The following is a 27,507-nucleotide window of genomic DNA, read 5'->3' as shown; positions in this document are numbered from 1 at the left end:
CCCCAAAGTACTTGAATTGGTTTTAGTTTACACACAATATTGTTTAGTCATCTGTAATTTATCTTGTACAATTCATTCCACATTTCTCTGTTATGGTTTCTAAATGATATATTTTTGTCAGATGTAAATGTAAAAAGAACTAAACAAATAAAGCATGCTGGTTTTCTAACTTTAGTCAGTACAGGATCTTTTGGCCTGCAAAATGTGAGCCAAATTCCAAAACTTACTCCCAGCTTTGTATCACCATAAAGTGAAATCTAGGACTGGTTAAGTCATGGCAACCAGAGACACCTTAACCTGTTACCTTTAAGCGCAAAGGCAGAAATCTTCATAAGTTTTTTCCTCCATCAATGCGGCACTTGACTTCCAAACTAACCTATGTATTAATTTCAGGAAAACTCCAATCAGAGACAGGTAAGCACCAGGTTTTCCTACCTGGTCTCCAATAAAGATGGAGACCAGATGTAAGTCATGGGATTCAATTGGACAAAAACCATTTGGAATAGAAGTGGTAACATATGTTATCAAAACAAAGTGAACCTTACTGGGCCCAAAGGATATTCGTTACGGTGCTGAGAAAAGTTTTTACCTCTTCAGACAGATTTCTTCTGTCACATTTGCGTGTTTCAGTTCATCAAGCAAATTGTAACATCAAAGAAAATTAGCCTGAATCAATACAGAAGCCATCCAGTTGAACCTGGCTTTATGTTAAAAGTAATTGCCCCCTGAACTGGTCGTGTTTTCAACAAATGCCCTTAAGTGTTTGTGAAGTCTGAAACATGACTGTAGAGCAGGGGTCTCAAACTCCAGTCCTCGAGGTCCTGCAGTTTTTAGATGTGCCACAGGTACAAAACACTGGAATGAAATGGCTTAATTACCTCCACCTGGTGTAGACCAGTTCTCCAGAGCCTTAATAATTCTATTCCGGTGTGGTGCAGCAGAAGCACATCTAAAAGTTGCAGGACTGGGGCCCTCGAGGACTGGAGTTTGAGACCCCTGTGTAGAGGAACCCTGGCCCTCTGTATTTTGTTTTAATTCAGGCATATTGGAGAGCTTTTCAGAGTGAATATAACATTTAAATATGTCTATGCAATAGGTTCTTTGATGGATTTAACTAGTCCAGACTTTGATAAGGCTCCTCTAAAATCCCTTTTTGTTTATTTTTTACTTTTCAAAAGAGGACTTGCTGTATACCTTGAATCATTGTCCTGCTGCATAACTTAAATTTCCCTGGAAATTATGGTCATAATCTGATGCCTGGAAATTCTCCTTCAGAATTTTCTAGAATCCATGGTTCCATTCACTATAGCAATTAGTCTAGGTCCTAAGCCTCAGACTGTTTGACTGTGGATATGATGCTGTCTTCCTGAGATGATGTTAGCTTAGGTCAGAGAATATTTTCCCAACAGTAAGCCTGAGAAGGGCCTTTTTGTTTTTTCTGGGTCAACAATGGTTCTGGGTTTGGAATTCTCACATGGAGGCCAATTGAAGCAGAGCTGTTCCAATCACTTCCATCCAATTCCAGTGTGGCACTAAGTTGATCAAATTTCTTTACTACTGAATATTTTACAATTAGTTAAGTGGGCAGGTTCAGATTCAGCCATGAAATGGGAGGCCACTCAAAATTACAGCAAGGCCATCAGATGTTGAGGAGTGTGTTGGGTAGAAGTCATCAACTTTCTGCAAAGTCAACAGCTGCAGATGTAGCACTACTTAATATACTAAGGGACTAGATGGCATATGACATCAGAAGACATTCATCTACTGGAGCTGTTGTCAGTAATCAATAAAAAAATACAAACGAATAACTGCTTTCAATACCATGCATTTTAAAGAAGGGAAAATAATAGTTAACAACACAAGACTCAAAACATACATAGAACCCAAAAAATAAATACAATATATATATACATAGTACTGCAGTAAATCTTCCATATAAATGTGCACAAAAGTCCTAAATTTCTCCACTGGTCAGCACAGTGACTGACACACATTTGAAAAGTCCATGGTTTTTGAGGTGAAAATGTCCAAGCGCAATTTGTTTCCAATGGAGAAGAGTTGAATAATGGATTGTGTGTCTGTTTGGTGAGATGGGGCGGGAAATACTATAGACCAGGGGTTTTCAAAGTATGAAAGGGTGAGCCCCCCTTCAAGGAGCTTAAGGCCTGCTGCGCCTCCCCCCCCCTCCCGGGGGGCGGAGGGGGGTGGAGTTCTAAAAACTCCACCTTCAGCCCTGCTCTGGCCAAAACCAGTGATGTCATAGTTACTTTGAAAAAGTAACTTTAATCGGACTACTGATTACTCCTTGAAAAAGTAACTTAGTTATATTACTGACTACTTGACTTGGAAAGTAACTAAGTTACTTTCCAAGTCAAGTAGTAACTAACTGCAGGAAAGTAACTAACTGCAGGATTAAGTAACTTTTTAGTTACTTTCAGCAGCTGCTAACAACAACGCTCCGCCTCCTGTGAAAATCACATTGAGCTTTGCCAATACTTAATTGTAAGTTATTTTATAATGGTAACATCAACAATGTGTCTCCACTGATAAGGTTGAACTGAAGAGGAGATTGTAGAAAAAATAAAAAACATGAGTAATTTGTGTGGTCCACTGTTGTCTGGAAAACTCTAAGAAGGATTTTAAAGCCCCCCTGCCCCCAGCCTCCAGATTCTGCGTTACGCCCCTGAGTTTGATGTCGCAGCGCACAGAGCTCCTCCTGCAGCTCCACAGCTCCGATGGCTGCGACACTAACCGTAATATTAATAATTATAACGGTGCTAACTTGCCATTATAACTATTGCCAACTACGGACACGTTTATTCGTGGCTGTTTTCACGTTTATTGCGCTGTTTATATTGGTCTCGATGTTTGCAGTTTTCTGGAGCGCAACGCGAAGCTCGATGTCATTGAGAGGTAATAAATTAAGTTGACATTTACAAAGACAAAGCGGGACGGATCATCCGGGAAATGATGAACAGGGAGAGACGGAGTAAAACTACCTTAATGACGGACAAATTCTGGGATTTATTGTGAGTCTCTGCTTATTTCCAAGCCCAAATGAGCAACTTCACGTTCAAAAACGAGCCCAAAAAGGCGCAACCCGCCGCTCATTAAATCTGCAAGCGACTTTAAAAAAATTAAGCCCAAAGCCGCTTATAATAATCGGACTTGTCGACAGAAACTCAAAATAGTTCCAGTTTTTCCACCAACAAAACGCGCATCTCCCTCCATTGTTTACATTTCTGTGCATAGAGACGTCGGTCACTCGACAAGACGAGTAGAGGAAATACGATTAAATAACAAAAGAAGATAGTAACGCACAGTAACGCAAAAATGATTTTGATAAGTAACTGTAGTCTGACTACTGGATTTGAAATAGCAACGCGTTAGATTACTCATTACTGAAAAAAGTGGTCCGACGTCAGTAACGTTACTGACATCACTGGCCAAAACATCCTCTAAGGGGGGAAACATTTCCACTGATCCCCGCTCCACACGCGCACCCCACAGTACCAACTTTTTCCTAAATCCACAGAGTTGATCGTAATGCGTAAAAGGACGTTTCTCTCACATCAGTAGGCAGCAAGCAGATAGCTTTTCCGGTTTATTTTTTTCCCTCGCACCGCGCCTCCCCTAAAGTGCTCTGGCGCCTCGTCATTTCTATATTCGTTGCCTGAAATGTTTTATAAACATTAATGTTGTTTCCACATATCATCTCCAATGTCCGCTGGACTTTGGGTTGCGGTGTCAGCTGTTTGGGATTCCCCTCTGTAATTTCCCCTCAGAAAGCACGGAATTCGCCCTTTCTGATTGGCTACCTGTCACATTCAACAGGCTGCATTAACGTTCCCAATCGAGGAACACCCCTGATTTAGATCAGACATTACATCTATCATAACACACCACACACTACAGGATGATCGGTTATGAAATTGCAAGTTACAATCTTAGAGCGACCAACGTTCTAAGGTTGTCAAAAGGAGAAAAATCGGGACAAAAAATCGTGTAGTGTGAACTATTCCATCAGGTAGTCGATGTGCTCATCTTTTATGAATGGAGACTGAGAATCCATTTTATTTTTGTATTTGGTTGTTTTATTTATTTTGTTTATCAGTTCCAGTGTTAAGTGTTCTTTTTAAAATAATGTGTATCTATCTTTAGCAGGAAATTGCATGCAATATTATGTCATTTCCTTTACATTTGTGTACAAAGGTCTTCAAACAATACTATCGTTTATCGCAATCATTTTTGAGACAATTAATCGCTCAACAAAATTTTTTATTGTGACTGGCCTAGTAACACCCCATGTAGATTTTAGAGTTAAAAGGATTGCCATTGCTTTTTGTTATTATTGTCTCAGCTTCTTAACTACACAACTTTTAATATTGATATGAGTTAAGAAAGTAAGCAGATCTGTAAAGATTATTCCTTATTGTCTGCAATAAATAGTTGCCAGCTGCTACTGGTGAAAAACTATTTTATGTATTTTATGGGTCTTATTGTGGAAGCAAACATATCCTTCAAATGAGTTGTATTTGATTTTTATTTCGTTTTTGTCATTGATTGTGTCAAATTATAGAAATGTTCCCCAAAATTAGCAGAATATATTTTAAGGAAGGTACCTGTAAGAACTCATAAAACCATAAATATTTATGTCCAGTTGCTTATGGTCTTTCTGGAAATATGTGAGGTGATCATGGCTTTGCTCTCTCTGCTCTGTATGTCTTCTATTCTGCTGACTTATCCTCATAATTCTTGGTTTTCAGTACTGAAGTTGTTTTACCTCATTTTCCCTCTCAGCATTTAAATTATCAAACACATTTTAAACACCTTAGATCAGTGGTCTCAAACTCCAGTCCTCAAGGGTTGTTGTCCTGCAGTTTTCAGATGTGCCACAGATACAAAAATGAAATGGTTTAATTACCTCCTCCTTGTGTAGATCAGTTCTCCAGAGTCTTGCTAATGACCTAATTATTCTATTCAGGTGTGGTGCAGCAGAGGCACATCTAAAAGTTGCAGGACAGCGGCCCTCGAGGACTGGAATTTGAGACCCCTGCCACGGGAGCCCGACATGCCACTTCAATATAATTCCTAATGTTTCATCACAATATAATTCCTAATGTTTCTTCTCAGATGACATAACGACATAGGTTTTTATATTATTTTCTACACACCTTTTATATATTAAGAAACATCACTTAACTGCATTTTTCATATCTGTGTTTTTTCAGATACCTTACAAGCTCAGCTGATTAACCTGGGTGTTATTCCAACCCTGGTGAAGCTGCTTGGCATCCATTCCCACAACACCGCCCTGACAGAAATGTGTCTGATTGCTTTTGGGAACTTGGCAGAGCTGGGTAAGTATGCTACATTAGTCCAGGTTCGAAGTATTCCATGTTAAACAAAAACACAAGGGAGGACTGTTTTCTCAGCACTTTTAATGTGGGGTATAAAACAAACTGCTGTTGGTGATGACATGTGCTGAGGCTGAGAAGGCATTTGCTCTGGAGAAGAGATGGAAATGGGAAAAACATGCTCCCATTGCAGAATAAAACTGGGGTTTTAAGCAAAAACAACCCAACTGATGATTCTGCTGGAACAGTTACTAGTGCACTAATTCATGGCAGATCACCAATCTTTAAAAAGCCTGACCTGCCCATTTTGATTTTGGCAGATACCTTACAAAATCAGAATGTATCTGCACAATCTAGTATTTTGTTCTATAACAAAATACAAGATTTTGTCATAAAAGTTGCTAAATATAGTGACAGTTGGATCTGTCAATCAGCCCTCTCTTACTGCAAAGCACAAGGGGACAGTGGCTGATCCCCTCTCTGTTGGTGAGCCTGCTGGTTTTAATCAGAAGAGTTGATGGAACAAAGTGGCAGCCTTGCTCTTTCAGCTTTCCCCAGGGCAGCTGTGGCTACAATCAGCTTGCCATCATCAGTGGATGAATGTGCCCTTTGATATCTCAATTTGATATAAAGAACATTATAAGTAAAATACATTTTTACTATTATTTGGTCCAAGTGGCAAAACGCTCAAGCAGCAAAAAGCCAATTAATTTGCTTCTGTAAAACAAATTAGCTTTTAGAACAGGGGTGGGCACTCCTGGTCCTCCAGGGCTGGTGTCCTGCAACTCTTAGATGTCTCCCTGGTCCAACACACCTGAATCCAATTGCTGAATCACCTCCCAAGTGCAGCCAAGTTCTCCAGAGTCCTGCTAATGACCTCATTATTTGACTCAGGTGTGTTGAAGTAGAGATACATCTAAAAGTTGCAGGAGACTGACCCTCGAGAACCAGGAGTGCCCACCCCTGTTTTAGAAGCATGTGTGAGAACTTACCAAATTCGGCATACATATCACACCTACATGAAAATTACGTATTTTAAAGGAGTCTCTAAAAATACAACAGAAATGTTTCAACAGTGCCCTTTGGTAGCTTTCTAAATACCTTCCCTCCCATTGACCTTACTTTAGTGTAAAATCATGAAATTCTGCACACTTTTACAGCTCTGCAAGATGTACATAAATTTCTATTGGTCCTACGGTCTATACTAAACAAGAAGTTGGCCATCTGGGATTGAATTTCCGATTTTGATCCCATTTTGGCCTCTATTCTTATTTCCCAACAGTAATCCACGACACTCAATGGTGGGTGTGGTCTAATTCCTCTACAGTGCCCACCAAAGTACTTAAAATACCATCCCCAACTAAGAAAGAAACTCAGTGCATCTTATCAGAACCTACAAAAAGGTCTCTTGGAGCCATGGTCCAAACCTAACAGGAATTGAACCATTTTGCCTCAAAGCCACCATTGTGTCTTTCTTTTATACATATTGTATCTGAGCAATCTCCTCCTATAGCTTTTGACAAACAGACTTCAGAATCGCTAAGCACAATGTGGAGTCATTGAAGATCAAAAGTTATCAAAATCTTTTTGTACATCAAAGCATGTGGGTGTGGCCAACCCTCAAAATCTGACCATTAGCCATGAACATCAAGGTGCAATAACTTCCATATACAAGGTCACACTGCATCAGACTTTCTATTTCTCATTACAGACCAGCCCTTGTCACATTCACATGGTCACGTGGTGACATCACTTTAGCCCCGCCTGATTTGAACAGGAAATCACCTGTTTTATTTGTTTTTATTTTTTTCTGATGGATGTCTTACTTTTACTCTTTGATTCATATAGGTTTAAACCTTTGCCTAGTAGCATAGAATAACTTGATGGTGAATTCTCTTAACACTGGCTGATAACTAAACAATGTGAGTGTAGGTGAATGGCAAATTTCAATCCCTCACTGTTTGCATACAGTTGGCTCTAAATCACAGATTTGCACCAAACTGGATATGTAGGACCTTTGTTAGCCTCTAAAGAGACCAATAGTATTATATTGAAATTTGACTCCAGGGTGCCCCTTACATTATTCCAGCAGTTATATCTCCCTAATACAATACCTGATCTCCTCCAAATTGTTTGTGCATCATCATGGAACACACCTTCTAACATTGTTGGAGTATGTTAATGACATCAATAAAGCCCCATCCACTCAGAGAAAATACTGAAGATTATTGGGTCATTCCCTGCTTCACCCTGTCTGTGACATAAGATTGAAACTATCCACTAGCTGTTGACAACCACATATGACATGTATCAAACCCTACAAGAAGTCCTGAACAATCATCTGCCACGAAACAGGAAGTGACAATAACTCCTTTCTGGGAGGTCAGATTTTGGCCAAACTTTTAAGATATGCTGCTGGACTCACATTGAACTGGACTGGAAGCTATTTGAAAGATTTGACAAATGAACTGCCTAGTGGACAGTTGCAGGAACGGCATCATAGCATTGAGAATGGCGTCGGGGTGGCGGTGTTGAAGTTTGTTTGATTTTTATGAATGTAATAGCATGATAATATGGAAAGCACTGATATTCAATATAATTGACTAGGATTAAATATCATTTCCAACTACAAATACAGGGAATTTAAACTGACACATGACACATGACTAGGTCTTAAATTCCATTTTAAGACCTAGTAAAACTGATTTCATTAGCAAATCTAGAATAGAAATTTCTGGATGAATTATGTCAGAATGTTGTTACCTGGACAGATCATTTCCTTTTTTTCTGTATATCTATAAAGCATCGGTTAGAGGAGTAAAGATCAGAGAGGAGCATCGTTTCTGATGCTGCTTGTCACTTCTACTTTCAGAGTCCAGCAAAGAGCAGTTTGCTTCCACCAACATTGCTGATGAGCTAGTGCATCTTTTCCAGAAACAGACAGAGCACGAGAAGAAGGAGATGATCTTTGAAGTTCTGGCTCCGCTTGCTGAAAATGGTAAAGTTCCAGAGTTTGAAAATCCAAAGAAGTCATATTCTAATATAAAAATCAGAGTGTGTTGTCCTGGTGTTAGAAAGGAACCACTTACAGCACAGCTAGTAATCACGTCTCAGAGTGAGTCAGGCTTCCCAGACTCTGTTCAGCTCACAGACACCTCCTGCTTTTGCTCAGCTGCTCTTTTCCCAACATGTCTGAGAGCTTGTTTGAACAGCAGAGAGTGCATCTTAGCAAGTGTTCCCACGCCGACCGTCTCCATGACAAAGTTCTACCTAACTTTACTTAAGAGGCACCTGTATGCCCCTCCTGTTTGTCACTCTGTGTGCTGTTCATTAAGTTTCTGCAGGAGCCAAGAGTCAGAGTTGTGTGGATAATGAGGAGCTGGCTCAAGTGGCTGGGGATAGAAAAGTCTGGGCCTCCCTACTTAGGCTGGTACCCCTGTTACCCGACCCCAGATAAGCGGAAGTGGGTGGGTGGGTGTGTAGCGCTTTCTGTCATCTAAGCTAGATTTAACGCTTTGGGTTCGTAAAGCTAACGGTAACACCCCATGGTCCTGCCAGTGAAACTGAGTATGTCTGACCCAGAAATAAGGACACTTTATAAGAATAAAGAATTTATTTACTAACTCAAGAATGGAAATTAAACCATACCACAGTTATCATTGTGGGAACCATATTTAGACCCAAATGTCTTTTTGTTACCCTTACAAATATTAACACAAATAACAAATAAAAGTACACAAGACTTTATCAACCTACAGGTTGATAAATAGGGACTCTCCCTCTGTATTGAACACCTCAATAGTTCGAAAGTAACTTATTTATAACTTTCCGGAACACATAACATTTCTTACTTATAATAGCAAAGTGCATACCATAAATGGTACTGTTTAATTGGTGGGCCCACCAAACAAAAGAAAACAAATAAATGCTGGCAAAATAGTCATTAAAATCCCCCGTTGCAGGCCTGTTGTTGACTCCACTCACCCGGGTCCTCAACCCAAATGATGAAGGTAAGTTCCCGACGACTCCTGTCTCCTGACAGCAGTCGAACCCCGCACTCCTTTATCCGCGAAGGCGAGGAAAATCCAATCCGCGACCCAACGCAGGTGCAACAGATCTCTCCGGGTCCACCGTCTCCTTGGCAACTCTCCGATTCAGCTCACCGAACGCGTCGCTCTCGGTTCCTCAGCGCTCCTTAGTCGGTTCTCCAACCACTCAGTAGTTGCACAGGTGAGCAAGCTTTTCTGGCACAACTGCTCACCCAAAGTCCCAGCGGCACTCCGCCAAGTTTCCTCGTCGACGTCCTCACAGCACGCTCTCCCGAATCAATCAGATTTCGCCCCCGAGCCAATCAGATTTCAGGAGAATAGCAATTACCCAATAGCAAATGTCCACACAGCATCCTTGTCTGTCACACCTCGTGTTGAGGTGTGCTTTCCATATAAACTATACCATATTGTTCTCTCTTAAAGAAACAGAACACCACATTTTAACACCTATTAACCAGTCTTTTACTTTACTCTTTTTAACTTTATAAGTTATTTTTTTTCTCCCTTCATAAGTCTTGGAAATTATATCTTACTTTAAGATATTTATTTGCATACATTAAATTTGTTAACCTTGTCATTTTTTAAAACAACAATAACTATGGAAGTAAATATGTGCCATCAGAATTTGAATTAAAAATGCCTCTGAAATTTGAATGCTGTATATTAGTGCTTACTTTTTCAGTATTAAAATAAATTCAGAATATATTTTTAACCTAAAAAAAATTCAGTGTCATTATTTGTACATGAAAAAAAAATTCAGTGTCATTTTTTGTACATGGTTGCAATTTTCATTTATTAAAAAAATTCACATTCCTATTTCAAAGTCATCAAATTTTCAATATACATATTTTTCACAGTTTAAATTTTCAGTGTTAAAAAATTCAGCATATAAAAAATTTAACTTTTCAAAATTCAAATGCAATATTTTCAGTGTCCTCCAATTCAACTTGCTCAAATTCGCCGTCTCAAATTCAGCGTCTAAAAATTCGCTGTAAAAATGGCCAAGGTTACTTCAGGTCACAGACATTAGCAATGGATGTCCGATTCCAACATCCACCTAATCACGTGACACAACCGTCATATTGAAGAAATACCAGCATCACCCAGGCTGGCGACCATGGAGGCGAACGCAAACCCAACGGTGAGTTTAATGCTTTCATATTTCTATAGTATATTTTATTTTGTGCATGAAGTTTGATACATTATCTTAAAGCCTGATTTAAAACACGGGTTGGGCCGTTGTTAATCTTATAAATTGTAGATTTATTTGTGTTTTATATAGTTTCTATAATTTTAATGAGAGAAGAGCACAGTAGGATTGCCATCCCTTTTGTAAAATACGGAATCGCCCCGTATACGAGACACAATTTGTTCGGTATTTCTGTATGTCCGACAGTAACGCCTATCACACGCATATAAACACATTTAGTGTAACAATAATTACAAAAATAAAACACAAGACATGTTAAGCTCAGCTAATGTGGCGGGAGCTAGTAAGGACCCCAGAACGCTTTGGACCATTGATGATGTCACGGTTGCCTAGAAACACTAGGGTGCAAAAGAGGGTTAGCAGTCGTTGTGAGCCGCTCTCAACCTGCGTCTTTTTAAAACGTCCTCAACCGATACTCTACCATGTCCTAGCAAAGATACAGGAGAGGGAAGACACACATGCCAGGCTGAACAGTGTCAGTGAGGATGAATGCTAGCAATTTTTTAAAAAAATTAAGAGGGAAATGAAGAAATTATACTGTCTCTTTATTCTTTAAAACTTATGGTACTGCAGTTTTAGTTTCTCTAGTGAAATAGAATGACACTTTCCATCTGCTAGATCCTTATTTTAATTTCTGAAAGGTGGGAACCCTACAGCACAGAGCTTTCCTGAGTAAAAGTGATCATTCTCATGAAGTGTAAATTTCTTTTTAACTAATCCTTTTTCAACTGCTATTTTCTCTTTTATATATTTTGTGACTACAGGGTAGTCAGGATGCTATTGTTGAATCTGCAAGCCACTTACTTAATTTACTAACTGAAAGACCACGGAGGAAGAGGAGACATGATGAAATTCTGGACTGGATGGGAAAATCTGCCAGCAAGTCTGTCTGTGGAGATTGTTCGTGGAAACTACACCACATGCTACAAAACACTAAGAATTCCTTGTCACTACTGGAATTACAACTCTTTCAGTGAGGATTTTGTAGCATGCATTTCCCCTACGCAGTCTGGCTTTGGCTTGCTTTGAGTGATTGACCTGTTAAAAAAAAAAAAAAATCTACATTTAAGCTGTAGCAGTTCTTTGTTTGTGAATCAGTTTGTTAAAACAAAAATGTTTTGTTGAAATGTAGAATCAATTCAATTTTCTGATTTTTGTCAGATCACAAGTTCGATACATATGTTTAAATGTGATCATATGTATTACTCATTAGAGCGACAACATTGCTGTTACTCTAATTTCTCTAGTTTTGTCAAATTCAAAACTAGAGGAACTAGAATAACACAATGTTCAGAGTAGATATTTCATTTCTCTGAGTCAGTACTGTTTGTACAGGCAGTTTTAAATATGAAACTGAAATTGTTTTTTTATGCAAAATTTTATTGAATGTACTTAGATGAGTTCATATATGCTTTAGGTATTAGAAAATAAACAACATAAGACAAAACCTTTTCTGATTCTTATAATTCAAGTAATGTAAAGCAATACAACAATGTACAAATGTACCTAATGGGTTCCTTTTGAGTAAAGAAAAAAACAAACAAATTACAAATTTAGAACATTTTTGTTCTCTGACATGTCTACCATAAAAGCACTAAAATTCACCTCTGTGGTAACATGATCAGCATTTTGCTTTACATTTCATAAATGGTGAATTTTTAAACTGGCACAGAAGCGTATTGCTGTCAGGAAAAAAAATTGAGCGCTATCACGTTATAACGTCATATGTATCTTATTAAAATGTGATAGTTATCTTGTTAAAACATGATTGCCTTCTGTAACCTGCTTGGTTACAAACAGCCGTTTGCCGTTATTGGGGCCTGCCCATAGCAATGCATAAGGAGAGCAGTGACTGACTTGCTTCGCAAGTCAGTCACTGCCTCCATGCATTGCATGGCAGGCACCTATTGTTCTACACCCAATAGAATGTTTCTTTATTATTATTGGGGCCTGCCCATAGCAATGCATAAGGAGAGCAGTGACTGATGCATTGTCATCAGTCACTTCGCAAGTCAGTCACTGCCTCCATGCATTGCATGGCAGGCACCTATTGTTCTACACCCAATAGAATGTCTCTTTAAGTATTATTGGGGCCTGCCCATAGCAATGCATAAGGAGAGCAGTGGCTGACTTGCGAAGCAAGTCAGTCACTGCCTCCATGCATTGCATGGCAGGCACCTATTGTTCTACACCCAATAGAATGCCTCTTTATTATTTATTTTTCTTCCGTCTCCGTTAATGCGGCTCGTACCGCTGCGAGCCCACCCACAAAAGTGGTATCAAAGCGTGCGGCTCGAACCCGGCATTGGAGCTATTACTTTTGGTGGGATTTGGAGTTACCATGGCGACGTAAAGAGCAAAAAACGACCCCAAAATCACTAACGAGCTCACCAGGTGCAAGTCTCGTCGTCAAGGGGCGAGGCAACCAGTAAATCCTGAAAATACCCTATTTTGAGGATTTTCTGTGTAAATCATAACTTTATGTAAAGCGCCATTCAAACTTCATTTTGTAGATCGTCCGTGATCTCTTTTAAAGTGAAGACAGCACGTCAATATGTATTATGGTTTGTCCACAACTTCTTTCTAAGCGACCCAAAGTTTTGGATTTTTGGAAAATCAGAGTGTGAAGGCCGCTCCGCTGGAAGTGAGAGTCAGGCGACATTTTTGACCCCAAATCATTTTTTAACTCGCCCTCACGCTCACAAATATTGCATGATTGGTATCAAACTTGGTCATGACATTGATACGCGTGCCTGCTCCGGTCAAATGTTTTCAAAAATTATCTAGCGCTTACAGTTTTCTCTCCAGGTGCTTCAGAGCAAAGTCATGCGCCAGGGTAGCAGACAGATCTCACTGATTCACTTCCATGTATTTCTGAAAAATTACAGACCTTGGCACACACTTTTTTATCTCATCGCTGTTAATACTGTGAGTGAGGTAGAGATATGAATGGCGGGACTATGTGACGACAAATAGCCCTCTCATATGCTTCAAACGGTTTTCGAATATGTATTACGGTTCCCGAGCACGGAAACTGTTTTTTGCAATGCTTTTTTTAGTCAAACTGGCTGGCTCAAACAGAGAATTGTCTCCCCCTGGATGTCTCACTCACAGCTGGCAGAGAGGATTATTTACCATGGCAACGGAACCCAGAGCAGGGAGAGCTGCTGAGGACTACAAATACGCATCACTGTAGTTCGAACTACTAGTTCAGTTAAAACAGAGGAGGACTGAGCTGGCCTTTAGAAAAACTTGCTGCTATGGGCTGTATATAACTAATTTAACCCTGTCACTGTTACACATGGGATGAGTTTGGCCCTTTGAAATGAAGCTTACTGAAAATTTCAAAATAAAAGCCCTTGAAAATTTTTACATCAGGTCATTGCTTTTTTGAGCCTTATATGACTGATTTAATCCAATGACTGTTACACATGGGATGACTTTGACCCTTTCAAATGAAGCTTAACAAAAATTTCAAAATAAAAGCCTTGGCAATTTTTACATCATGTAATTGCTCTTTTTGGCTTTATGTGACTGGTTTATCCAAAGCAAAAAAATTTGCTCATTTTAGCTAATACACTTACTTTATCATACTGAATGTTGCATGTCCAGCTTACTTAACATTCTTGTGATTCTCCACATGCTATTGATTACATTGCAGCTTTCTTTAGCATTGATGCTAATTCTTAGCATCACAACGCTGGGTCCAAACCGACGGGCACACTTTGGCAGGCCCCAGTTAAATTTCTTCAGGAATTTTCTAGTTCAGCTATTGTTATTCAATAAAAATCTGAACATAAAATGTTCAGCAAATACATCTGAGCCTCCGTTATAATCTTTATAACCTCTGTCAAGGCACCGTGGGGTTCAGGAATTGGATGATGTGTACGACCAAGAACCCAGAGCAGGTTAGGAGTCATGTTGCTTCAGTTCGAAGTGGGTGATTGTCCCAGCCACTGCAGAAAGTATCCAGATCATCCTGCAGACATGGCAGGAAGACATAATGGCAACAGAAGAGGAGTGCTTCATTTGAAATGTCCAGGTATCCCTCTTCTTTAAGGTAGTGTAGCACGTCATAATAGATGCACGTTACAGCCGTCCACAGATCTCTCCACAGTCGCTCAGTCCTTCAATTATGGAGTAATAAACGATTAAAAACTGCCCTTCAAATCTCATCATATTGAAGACCACACAAAGCTAATGTTACTATAGACATTCAAAAGCATCACATATTGAAACTTGTCATTTGTACAAACCTTTGATTGTGCACACTCTTCCCAGATATAAAACTGCTTCTTCCTGCTCCAAACGATCACGGAGTCTATCAAAAATATGATTCAGCAAAAGTTCCTTGAAAAGAGAAAAAAGAAAAAAAACATTTAAAAAATTGTCAGTAAAATAAAAAAGTATTTTGACATCAGTAGGTCAGCATTGAGAAATCACAGTAATCTAAATTAAATTATGATATTTAATCTAAAATAAGTTAACAGATGTACTTACAAGCATATATTTTCTTGAAAATGAGTTAAAATCAACTGAAAAAACAAAGGCGGTTGTTTATAGTGTTGCTAGGTAACAGAACGAGGTTTTATACGGCAAAGTAAAAAGAATGTAAATTAATACTGTATAGCAACAATTGTCAGATAAGAGAAGCAGTATTTTGGATGATGTTGTAATGAAGTCACCTGAACAATACGGTAGCTGATCAGAATGGGGTTGTGGTTATAATTAATGTCGGAAAGTGTTCACAGCCCCTCTTTGAAGCACACAAGGCAGCCATATTAGCGGTAGCATCTCCTGAAAAATTACGACTTTACTAAGACTGCCTGTCTCAGTCTCACCTAAGACAACATACAAACAACCCAGAATGTCGCCACCCATCAGTTCTCTTTAAAGATTCTAGACTTGACCCAAGTGGTATTTCTTTTTGAAATAAAACGGGGGATATTGGACATGGGACAGCGGGGAGGGGCTGGGGGTGCTAGGAGGTAGCGAGATGTAATATTGTCTGTAGAGATGAGTTAGTTTATTTACTTATGCAAATAAGGAGTTAGATTTGTAGGCTGGTACCAAGCCAAATTTACCACAGGGGTTAGGGTAGTCTTTTTTTTTTTTCAGCGGGACACTTAAAACAGAATTAAACAAAAACAGATCAATAGTTTTTCATTTGTTTAAGTGAGCCAAAGAACCACTTGTGTCTCCAGAGATAGAGGTTGGAGATCCCTGACCTAGCAAATGGAAAGTGCGATCCTATCTCGATACAGCCGCTAAAAGTGAACCACTATAATTTGTATTCAGTGTTAAAGTAAAATTGTGAAGGTTTAAAAAAAATCCATCACCGAATATTAACAGAAGATGTTTATTTAGTATAAAGTGAAACACTATAGTTTTAAATTCAGTGTTAAAGTAAAATTGTGAAGGTTTAAAAAAAATCCACCACTGTATATTAACAGAAGAGTTTTACACAGAGTATTTAGTATAATTTCTAGGCAGGTTTGAAAGGCCTTTTTTACGAGCTCTTCTTTTGCACTCTTCCTGCTTTCTCTGTTTTGATGCCAACCGGTTACGTCAACAACAAACATTACTGCGGTTAGCTGGTAGACTGCAGAACTCTATCGTAGGCCAAATTTCTGTCGTTTCTACCCTATACCGTACATATCACGCATTCCTACTAGAAAGGATTTGAATTGGAGTTTGTGTTTAGCATTAACTTCTGCTAAATAGTGTATTGGTTTATTAATTTAGCACAAGCTTCTGATAAATATGTTGGTGTAGCAATTCAGTGTTACTAATGTTTATAATTAGTTCTTTAGGTTTAGCGCAACTAACATTTTAGTTCTACTATCTGGGTAAATTTTCCAGGCTTGACAAATAAGTTGATCGTAAAATAAAATAAATGTTTTTCTGATAGTTAAACAACCCAGAGCTTCCTGTTATCTGCTGAAATAACAGGTGGTGATGTGGCTGCTGCAGTCATCAACTTCCTCTCCAGAAACTTCTAACACCCTTTCTGCTTCCTCTACATCAGGGGTCTCAAACGCCAGTCCTCGAGGGCCGCTGTCCTGCAGTTTTTAGATGTGCCACAAGTATAAAACACTGGAATGAAATGGCTTAATTACCTCCTCCTTGTGTAGATCAGTTCTCCAGAGCCTTGCCAATGACCTAATTATTTTATTCAGGTGTGCTGCAGCAGAGGCTCATCTAAAAGTTGCAGTACTGCGGCCCTCGAGGACTGGAGTTTGAGACCCCTACTCTACATTAATTTTTAAACATCTCACAGATGCAAAACATTTATGAACTCAATCAGTAAATGGTTGGCATTTATCTATGGAGAGGTTTGATGATTGGCAAAAAGATTGGTTTTTAGTCCGTCCAATTTGAAATACCATCACCGATCAGTACCTTTCTTCAGCATTATCACCACCTTAAGATAGCATGAATTAGCTTCTGTTTCAGGGTTGATCAGTTCCTTTAGTTACTAACCTTCATCAAGAATTGCAGATTTATTCATGATTGCTTTTGCATTATTGTTACAGGGGTAAAAAAATTGCACGTGTCTATTCACCTCATTATATGTGTGTTGTTCTTATGTAAACTGTAGGAGCATCCAGATTAAACAGTGTTATTAGTATAACCCTCAGAGTGGGCTCGGTTCTGATACTGCTGTGTTTTATTGATGCTCTAAATGTTTTGTTGAGTTTTTCCTGTAGCAAAAATAAAATTATGATTATTGTAAAATATCTTGAGCTTTAAAAAGAATTAGCCTATTAAAAAGGTTTATGATTTATTTTTAATCTGGGGATTGTGGACTTGTATTGTTTGTATTGTTTAAAAATATGCATTGATGCTGTTATTAAGTGCTCTCTGGTGCAGATGTTCTATTTTGTTGTCCTTCTCCTCTGCCTAGATATCATAAAGTTGCAGCTGGTGGAGGCAGGCCTAGTGGAGTGTCTACTAGAGGTGGTGGCTCAGACTGTGGACGGTGAGCGGGAGGAAGACATCGCCCAGCTCAAGACCGCTTCAGACCTCATGGTCCTTCTGCTACTCGGGGGTAAGCTCTGCTCAGGGTACATCAATACGTACAGTGCCTTGGAACTCTGTCTCATTTTATATGTATGGATGGAGGTTTCCATCAGCTTTACCGATGTCCCTATGTAAAGGGACATATGGATGAACATGATAAAGTCCATGTTCATCAGAGTCATGCTGGGATGATTTCCCTGTCCAGCACTGCTATATAATTCATATCCTTTTATATAAATACATCATAACTGTACAACAGACCCATGCACAGTGAGATGTAAATATGCATTCTGTATCCTCTTTCTGCTCCCTCTGCACTTTTCTCTTGCTTTACGCACTTCATTAATTTCTGTTAAAGCTGAGCTGAACCCGTCTTGTTAGCAACTCTGCAGTGATTCAGCAAGCAGGCAGCAGCCGTAAGCTGTCCTCCATCTCTGTGCAGATGAGTCCATGCAGAAGCTGTTTGAGGGAGGAAAAGGCAGCGTGTTCCAGAGGGTCCTGTCCTGGATCCCATCCCACAACCACCAGCTGCAGCTTGCCGGGGCTTTGGCTATCGCAAACTTTGCCCGCAACGGTCAGTTCTGATACTGCACCAAGTGAAACAGACAAATATTGGCAGGACTAGACAACAAGTGACAAACTGAATTCATGCAAAGGAGGGGTGTAGGAGTGAATGGGGAAAAGATAAGCAGTGCGTGTATATACACACACATACATATATATATATCCATATATATATATATGGATATATATATATGTATGCAATATGTATGTATTTGTAGGTGTGTATGTGTATATAAGATTTTTTTTTCTTTTCTCTTGAACTTCATTGCAGTAGCAGCAAGTATTATTACTTCATTGTAAGAACATTGACTGTCTCCTGATAACCTCATGTCTTGTTGTTTGACCTGTTTGCATTTCACTGTGAGTAGATGGGAACTGCATCCACATGGTGGACACTGGGATTGTTCAGAAACTTCTGGAGCTGTTGGAACGCCATGTTGACGAAGGCAATGTGACGGTGCAGCACGCAGCACTCAGTGCCTTGCGGAACCTGGCCATACCTGGTGAGATGCTGCGTTTCACTTGCACAGGATGGTTGACCTCAGATGAACTGGTTTTGACTGTTTTCACACTAAAAGTTTCATCCTTATTCTCTGTAGCAATTAGATTCATACTCTCTTTAAGGTCAATTCTTCTGGTGTTTTCAGACTGACCTTTGAACTCACTGTAGTGACATTTTATCACAATGCCTCCATTTTGGACCTACTGAAGTATACCACTTCTTTGTTCAAAGCCAGGATAAAGACACATTTATTCAGAACTACTTTAAGTACATTGTAGTATTTTGTCGTTTTTATGTTTATATTCACTTTATTTAATTTTGTATTAGTTTCTTAATTTTTATTCCTGTACTTTGGTGCAGTACTCACTGTTGTAATGTACTGTATACTTAACATTTGATTGATTTTGTTTTTCTCATTGTCCAAACTTAAAATCAAACTTTTGATTTGAAAGACATTCATATATAAATCTCTGACACATTCTCTTCTATATTTCTGGCATTTAGCAAAGAGAAATAATTTTAATAATTCTATTTGACATAGAACAGAACTTTGGTGTGATTTAATTTCAGTGAGATGAAAAAGTGGATGTGAATTTTTATTCAGTCTATGTAAATTCCTGGTTTCAACTGTATTTTCTACTAAAGCAACGAATGCCTGATGGGTTAAACAAAGCATGAGGAGAAAGTGCTGAAACTTTGGAGTGGTATGAAGCATCTGTGTTTTTCTATCTCTGTAGTCGTGAACAAATCAAAAATGCTGTGTGCTGGCGTGGCAGACGTGGTGCTGAAGTTCCTGCAGTCAGAGATGCCTCCAGTCCAGTTCAAACTACTGGGAACGTTACGGATGCTCATCGATACTCAAGGTAAAGTAGTTTGTCCCTCCTTTCAACTCAGCTCCCAGACAGCACTATTGAGTGATGAAGGAAATGAAATCATTTAAATTGAACGACCGTCCAGGAGGCCGATCTCTGTCGATTGTCTGGATTGGCTGTTAATTTTTTGCTTTAGGTATAAATGCTGCTATGTAATCTGGCAAATTGGAAAAATTGTCTGACAATAAATTTACCTAATTTACACATAATAGACGTATTTTAATATATATGTATATATTTTTTTTCTCCCCACCAGGGGTCTTTTTGTGGGCTCTAGTGTCCCTTATATGACAGTAGGCTGACAGGAAGAGGGGGGAGGGAGGGGGGAAGACATGCGGTAAATGTCGCCAGGTCCGGGAATCGAACCCGCAACGGCCGCGTCAAGGACTAAGGGCCTCCAAATGTGGGTTGCGCTATCCCCTACGCCACCACAGGACGCCCCAACATATATATATATATATATATTTTAAGTTACATGCTGCAGCTTTAAGCAGACATTCTGACTGGAGGTTGAGCGACGCTACTTCCAGTAGCGAGTGACAGAGCGAGAGCAGAACCAGCGTCATGCACCGCCAGCTCAAAAACTTAGTTTTTGGGTTATTTATTTAGCTTTCTGACCATGATGCTAATCCGGGTGAGTTTTGGTAGTTGTGCGCTGTTTTTCCTGCTATCTGGCCTCTCCGAATGTCCTTTTTTTTCTGCATTGAGCCTCAATGTAGCCAAACTCCACAAGTGCTTGTTTTTTAAAAGTTTTATTAGATTCATTGTGTTGATGCATTTTGAGTGCTTCACCCCCGAAGTAATTTTTTGCCACAACACGCAAACATCCCCATTCACTCTCAGAGCATCATAGGACGACAGGATTTGATGCCACGCTCTTGCGCAGTGTGAAGGAAAGAGGAGATAAGCTGCACACACAGGCTGTGAAGTGAGATAAATGTGATCGACTTTGGTGATCGGCGATCACCTATCATACACTTTTTCATGGAAATTGGCTAATTACGATGGGTGGCCAATCGGCACACCCCTAAGACATCAAATATGAAAACATGACAATTATTCTTTTTGATGCTTCAATATTTAGCCCAGCTCCCTTCATTATTCAAGAACAGAATATATAACAAATGTATTTCTACCTCTTGAACTTCTCCACTTTTCAAACATCAAGAAAAGTAAAATCTTAAATGTGTGGTGTGTTCTATAGAGCCTTTCATTATAATTACAGCTGCAAGTCTTACAATTGGTATCTATGCTAATTAGATGTAGGTAGGCCTGTCACGATAAATCAATTAATCATACGATAAATTAAAACTATGACGTCATTTTAATTATCGCCTTTATCGTCTCTTCCGGCCTTTTTTCTTTCTGTTGATGACACTGAATGAAAAAAGGTTCAACTCCGCTGCTCTCCACTGACCCTCCCTTCCTCATTTCCTCAGTGTAATGTCCAGTTCACACTACACCATCTTAGAGCTGTCGGTCGATTGTCGGCCCATTTCAAAACCTGAGAGATCACACATTAGCCAACAGAAATCCTAGGTAGAACGGTTCCATCGGGTTCCATCGTGCCGTGTGGTGTCCAACAATGTACACAAAATAATGGCTACAAGTTCAGTGAACTCATTTTAAAACCAGGCATTAATCAATTCTTTACTACAATCTACCTGCAGTGCATGTGGCTCTAGTGTCAATGTAACGTCCTGACTGAATGAAAATCATTAGAACCTATTTATGTCACGTTAACAAAGAACAGCTGAAAAGTTACCGGGTTCATCAACTGCGTAGCAATTTGGCTCCAACTCCTCCCCTCCTCATTTCTGTATTCTTTGCACCAAGTGTTTTATAAACATTAATTTTGTTTCCACATATTATCTCCAATGTCTGCTGGACTTCATGTTGTGCTGTGTCAGCTGTTTGGGATTCCCCTCTGTAATTTCCCCTCAGAAAGCAGGAGGAGAATCCGCGCTTTCTGATTGGCTACCTGTCACATTCAACAGGCTGCGTTCCCCTGATTTAGATCAGAGCGGCCACAACAATCTACCTTAACACACCACACACTACAGGATGATCGAAAGAGACAATCTTAGAACGATCAAAGTTCTAAGATTGTTGTAAGGGGAAAATGTAGGTGTGAACTAACGTGTAATGTGAACTTAGGTAGTCGATGTTCCATCTTCTCTATTTAAATCTAATGATTACAGAAGGGCAATATGGTATACAAACTTCATAATCGGCACTCTTTTGGTTGAATGCAGTATTTATTTACCCTTTGGTGTTTTTATTCAAGTACATTTTTGTTAATGGAGACTGAGTATCCATTTTATTCTTGTTTTTGGTTGTTTTGTTCATTTTATCAGTTCCAGTGTTGGGTGTTCTTTTGAAAATAAAGTGTATCTATCTTTGACAGGAAATTGCATGCTTTTTTATGTCATTTCCATTAAATCAGTGTACAAAGGTCTTCAAACAATATTATCATCTATTGCAATAGTTTTTTGAGACAATTAATCGTTCAGCAAAATTTGCTATCATGACAGGCCTAGATGTAGGTCTGGAATTTGACTTGTCCAATGATGTGTATCTTCAGCTGAATGTTCAGGGTGGTTGTTGAACCTCCACCCAGCCTCCAGCAGGGTTTCTTCCAGGACTTTCCAGCGTTTAATGTCATGCATTTTCCCTGGCCCTCATGTCCTCATGCCATCATACTGCCACCACAATGTTCCACCCTAGGAGTTATATGTTCATGTTGGTGTTAAATACAAAGTGTTTTGTATTTAAGCCTGAAATTAAGATTTAATTTTATTTCCATTCAACACAGAAGGTTGGTGAGCGCTATTTGATTAAAAATAGATATATATATTTTTTTACAGATTTAGATAACAGAAGGTTGAAATTTGTATTCTTCTAAATAATCAATGGAGTCATCCTTTTATGGCTTTGTAGAAGTATTTTCTCAGTCAGTTGGAAGGCCTCCTTGCCTTCCTCCTAATATTTAGCTCCTTTTATGGATTATCTATTGATTTCAACTCTGGCTGGGCCACTTCAAACATGGTGAAAAAACAAGTTAAGAAAATTTTAAATTAAATTGAAACCTTAATTTATACCCAGTGGGGTGAATAATTTGGAGCCAGAAAGTGTAGATTTGGTTAGAGTAGAGAACGTTTTCCCACTTGTTTGCTGTCCTCTCGAGTCGGCAAACCAGATGTCTTCTGGCCTTCTTCTAACATTGTGATCTCAATGTGACTTAAAGATGTCCGGTAGGGCGTGCTGTGGTGGCGTAGGGGATAGCGCGACTCACATTTGGAGGCCTTGAGTCCTCGATGTGGCCGTCACGGGTTCGATTCTCGGACCCGCCGACATTTGCTGCATGTCTTCCCCCCTCTCCTTCCCCCTTTCCTGTCAGCCTACGTTCATATAAGGGACACTAGAGCCCACAAAAGACGCCCTGGAGGGGAGAAAAAAAAAGTCCTGTCAACATATCAGCACCTTGCACCTGAGCTAATGCTCTATGAGTGACCATTACTGAGTAAAAAAGTCTCAAAATACTTGTGTGTGTGTGTGTGATACCGGATTTGTAATCCATGTAATCTTCTTTGTAAATATGTGGTCAAATGCATACACAAATATGAAGAAATTATGAATACAAAATAAAAGTACACATACACAATTTCTACACACAAATTTTTATAACTTCAACTTCTCAAGTCTGATAATTATGAACTCAAATCTCCTACTTCTACAAATGTTAAATAAGTACCCACGAGTTGCCTGATACATACAGACAAAACTGCATTTGCACACAGATCCAGTTACGAGTGCCCAAGAATCTTTGAGACTCATTTCACGCTTCAGTATTTCTTTTGTAAAGAAGGTTGAAAACCATGTTTTATTTTCATTCCACTTCATTGTACTTTTTGTTCTTTCACATAAAATCAATAAAACACACTGAAGTTTGTGGAGAAGAATTGAAAGGTCCAATGATGTCCGACACATTGTGTAGTAAAGTTGCCTCTCAAATCTTCTTCATGTCGTTTGATGACCAATAGAGTTGCTTGGTATTCTGCTTGAGCCCAAATTTAGAGTTCTACCTACATATACACACAAGTATGAAGAGAACTCCTCCATATTTGTTGCTAATGTTGCTTGCCCACTGTGTGCCTTGGTTCAGCTGAAGCCGCGGAGCAGCTGGGAACCAATGGGAAGCTGGTCGAAAGGCTAGTGGAGTGGTGTGAAGCCAAAGATCACGCAGGGGTGATGGGCGAGTCCAACCGCCTGCTGTCAGCTCTAATCCGACACAGCAAGTCTAAGGTAACCCATGTTCCACTCTGGTCAGATTTTATTCAACAAAATGTTTATTTGTGATGGGAAATCTGCAGCTTTTTAAATGTTTGTACAGGTATTTAGATTTTTTTTTCTTTTTTTAGTGATAGGCTCCAAGCCTTTGAGGTTTAAATGCCTCTTTGCCATCACCCTAATCTTTAGCTTCAAGATGTCAATGACCAAACTGATAGACAGGCACTTGCTGAGATTTGAACCGAGGACTTTCTTGCTGCCCTGCCGTGCAGCATGCATTTAATTCTGTTGATCTGGATCATGAGACTTATGCTAGAAATACAGATGATATAGGCCTGGGATATTTCACATTAATGTGCAATGCTTCTTACCTCTGTTTTTGGGTTGTAGGAAGTTGTCAGAACTGTGATCCAGAAAGGAGGAGTCAAGCATTTAGTAACTATGGCAACCAGTGAACATATGATTATGCAGAACGAAGCACTGGTGGCTCTGGGGCTCATAGCGGCACTGGATTTGGGTAAGACCATTGACAATCAGAATAGACCTGACATTGTATATGATTCTGATTGCCTTTTGTTTAATGCAGATATACTGTGTAAATAAAAAAAACTGATTCTTCTCAGGTTGTAATAATGATAATTCTTAAATGTTTCCACTTTTGTAACTTCTTAACCACAAATTTCAGAGCTGCACAAAATAATGCTTTATTAGGAAATGAAAAGAAAATGGTTTTAAATTATTTTATGAATAGAAATCTAAAACTGGTTCTTTTGTATTTGGTCCCCTTTACTCTGACTTCCCTATATAAAATCCAAATAATTATCATGGAAATCAAATAATTACCCAGCTCAGAATATCTGACATTGGTGGGTAAAGATAATGTTTTCTAATAATGTGGAGCAATCTAAATAGTGTTACACCAGACAAGGCTTCAGAACATCCATAACCGTACTCCTCTGAGCTTTTCTGCCAAATGGTAAAACAAAGAATACCCTTGTGATGGAAGTTTGGACATTAATGTGATAACAGAACAGTTTGGGTTTTCAGTTGCAGCTGAGAAGGACTTTGTTGGAGCCAACCTTGTGTCGGTGCTTCACAAGCTGCTGTCGGATGAAAGGAGCGCACCGGAGATAAAATATAACTCCATGATCCTCATCTGTGCAGTCATGGGCTCAGGTGAGAGCCACATCTGAAGAATATCACCAGTTAAAAACTACTCTTCCCTTTGGTCAGTGGTAGGCTCTGCTAACTAAAAGGTTATTTCTAGTATTCTAGAAGCTAATTCTAAAGCACTACATCAATACTGTATTTAGTGGTGGCTCCGGAGTGCCTGCAGCATCACCAAGGACCCCTAAACTGGACTTATTTTCTGAACTTCTTCTGTTTTCAGAGCCTCTTCACAAGGAGGTGCAGAGTCTGGCGTTTATTGACGTGGTGTCCAAACTGAGATCTCATGAAAATAAGACTGTGTCTCACCAGGCCTCACTCACAGAGCAACGGCTAACTGCACAGAGCTAAATGACTGTGTCCACTCCCAACACCCCATCGCTCCTGAATGCCTGCCTGACCACCCAACACCTCGTGACTGCTCCCCCCTTGTGCCCCATCGTCATGTGCCAAGGTACCGCATCGCGTTAACTGCCAGCCAGATATCTGCCCCTCTTCGTCCTTTGTCCTCTCAGCCTCAGTCTTAGAAACAAACAGTAAAACATTTTATATTCAAAAGCTATTGTAATTTCTAACTAATGTAGAAACGAACAGATTTTACCCAGATATGTTATATTGTGGTCAAGAAATCTTCCAAGACTTCAGAGGATTCAAGTTGTTTCTGTTTGAAAGCCATAAAATTGATTCAGTTGGAATGCTGAGGTAGGTCTCCTTTCACACCCATATCCTTATATGGACAGACTTTCCACCAGTGATGAACTGGTATTTGACCTGAGGTGATATATCAGTCTAAACTAAGATTGCCCCCATGTGTGCATGTATGTTCTGCCTCAAACCTGACGCAACAGAAGAAGAGACAATGCTCTTTAAGACCACAGCTGTGACACCAGTAACCCACCAAACCAAGTACAAAGAATTTTCAAAAGGAAAAAAAGCAAATCTTCTTGTTATGGTTTATTTGACTCAAGCAGCCTACCATAAAGTCCCAGTCATGTCTCATATAGCTGGAGTTTAATCTGAGTAGAACCTGTGCATGCTATGTCCTGTTCAAGCTGTGGCCATTTTCATTTTGACCTCTTCTGCTGCCTGCTTCATTCTCTCCTGACACCTTGGGTCTTAAACTTTTTATTCTAACCCTTGGAAGTAGAGATTTTAGTGTTTCAGCTCCACTCCTGTCCCCATATCCGACTAATCCAATGGCTGGATAGTGAAAGTTGAGGCCCAGACTGTGTCCAACCTGTCCCTGAGGAAGATTCGGAATAAATGCAGCTAGCTTTAGGAATGTTGTGAGTGTGCTTTTCCCAACTGAAGCATCATGTTGTTGAAGCATCATGTTGTTGAACCATCAGCAGAGATTTGCTTTGATCCAACAGCTTCAGACGTGATATTATGCTCCGTCTTCAATGTCTCCTTGTAGTTTCTCAACAGATTTTACTGTGAGAATATCGAAAGTATACGCTCAGCACATATCAGCCAATCCCTTCCACCAATGTAAAATCATGTTTACATAAAGTTTTATTAAAGCTTAAGGTTGCAAATCCAAATTTGTCAACACATAGTGAAATCTGTGTAAAGCAACTATTTATTACGCTGTGGATGAAGCTGATTTTCTGATATTTTGTAGATAATAGATGCTATGAAGAGCAGTTCCCTTCCCCAAAGCCGATTGGTTGTTCATGTCTGAGGGGGGTTCCTGCTAACATGCCCATCTGAGCATGTGCGACACTGTGCTGTCACCTGGTGTGTTCCTCAGTCTGGGCCCATGCTCCGTCTTGTTTTTAAAGATGTGAATGGTTATTTATCAGATTTGTGATCTACTTAGGACACATGCTGGTGAAGATGTATCCATTGTAACTACATAAAAATCTTGTCAATTTAAGTATGTGTTGTAAATGTTATGAGTTGTACATTTGAAGAATTCAACAGACAATTAAAGGATAATGGCTGGTGATGTTTGAAGTCTTTATTTTTATTTGTGTTATTGAATTTATTTTTAGTCTTCCTAGAGAAATCAGCATTTGGGTCATTTCTTCATTGTTCTACATTTCTCAGACTGGTGGAAAAAACTGTGATCCTCCATCTCTGATTTTTGCAGGGAAGAAATACATTGCGTTGTCCTTATGTTTCCAGAGCCCACCTCATTCAGCTTACAGGTTATTTTCTGAGCACTTTTTCTTCTCAATATCGGCAGGTTATTTTCCCAAAATTTATAGGTTACCTTCCTGGTGCCTACTTCTAGGCATATGTTGATCTGAATCAACTGTGAACTGATGTTAGAGCATCCTTCCATGGGTTTACAGGGAAGGGTTTACTGGGAACAGGCAGAGCAGGAGAAAAAGTATGTAAAAAAAATAAATTATAATAATAAAAACATAGTTTTTTCAGGGAAGGAGGAGGGGGTCTAATCTTGGGAATAAAATGTTGGGCCTTTAAAAACCACAAAATAAAATCTGAATATTTTTCTATATAAACC

At 39.4% G+C, this 27,507-nt stretch overlaps 1 protein-coding gene across 2 annotated transcripts in view; it reads left to right on the top strand.

Annotated features, from left to right (window-relative positions):
• Positions 1 to 26,993, top strand: part of rap1gds1 (RAP1, GTP-GDP dissociation stimulator 1) — a 66,208-nt gene extending 39,215 nt beyond the window's left edge. For both annotated transcript variants that reach the window (XM_044098624.1, XM_044098625.1), the window contains 10 exons: positions 5,232 to 5,360; positions 8,230 to 8,355; positions 17,524 to 17,667; positions 18,082 to 18,213; positions 18,572 to 18,706; positions 19,443 to 19,568; positions 23,743 to 23,882; positions 24,258 to 24,384; positions 24,915 to 25,043; positions 25,258 to 26,993. In XM_044098624.1, the coding sequence (XP_043954559.1) occupies positions 5,232 to 5,360; positions 8,230 to 8,355; positions 17,524 to 17,667; positions 18,082 to 18,213; positions 18,572 to 18,706; positions 19,443 to 19,568; positions 23,743 to 23,882; positions 24,258 to 24,384; positions 24,915 to 25,043; positions 25,258 to 25,385 (1,316 nt within the window). In that variant the 3' untranslated portion in view covers positions 25,386 to 26,993. The remainder of the gene's footprint in view (positions 1 to 5,231; positions 5,361 to 8,229; positions 8,356 to 17,523; positions 17,668 to 18,081; positions 18,214 to 18,571; positions 18,707 to 19,442; positions 19,569 to 23,742; positions 23,883 to 24,257; positions 24,385 to 24,914; positions 25,044 to 25,257) is intronic.
• Positions 26,994 to 27,507: the final 514 nt, after the last annotated feature.

The sequence above is a fragment of the Gambusia affinis genome, linkage group LG18 (assembly GCF_019740435.1).
Source record: "Gambusia affinis linkage group LG18, SWU_Gaff_1.0, whole genome shotgun sequence".
NCBI classification, from domain to species: domain Eukaryota; kingdom Metazoa; phylum Chordata; class Actinopteri; order Cyprinodontiformes; family Poeciliidae; genus Gambusia; species Gambusia affinis.
The sequence above is the reverse complement of the archived record's forward strand: the minus strand, read 5'-3'. Positions and strand labels throughout refer to the sequence as shown.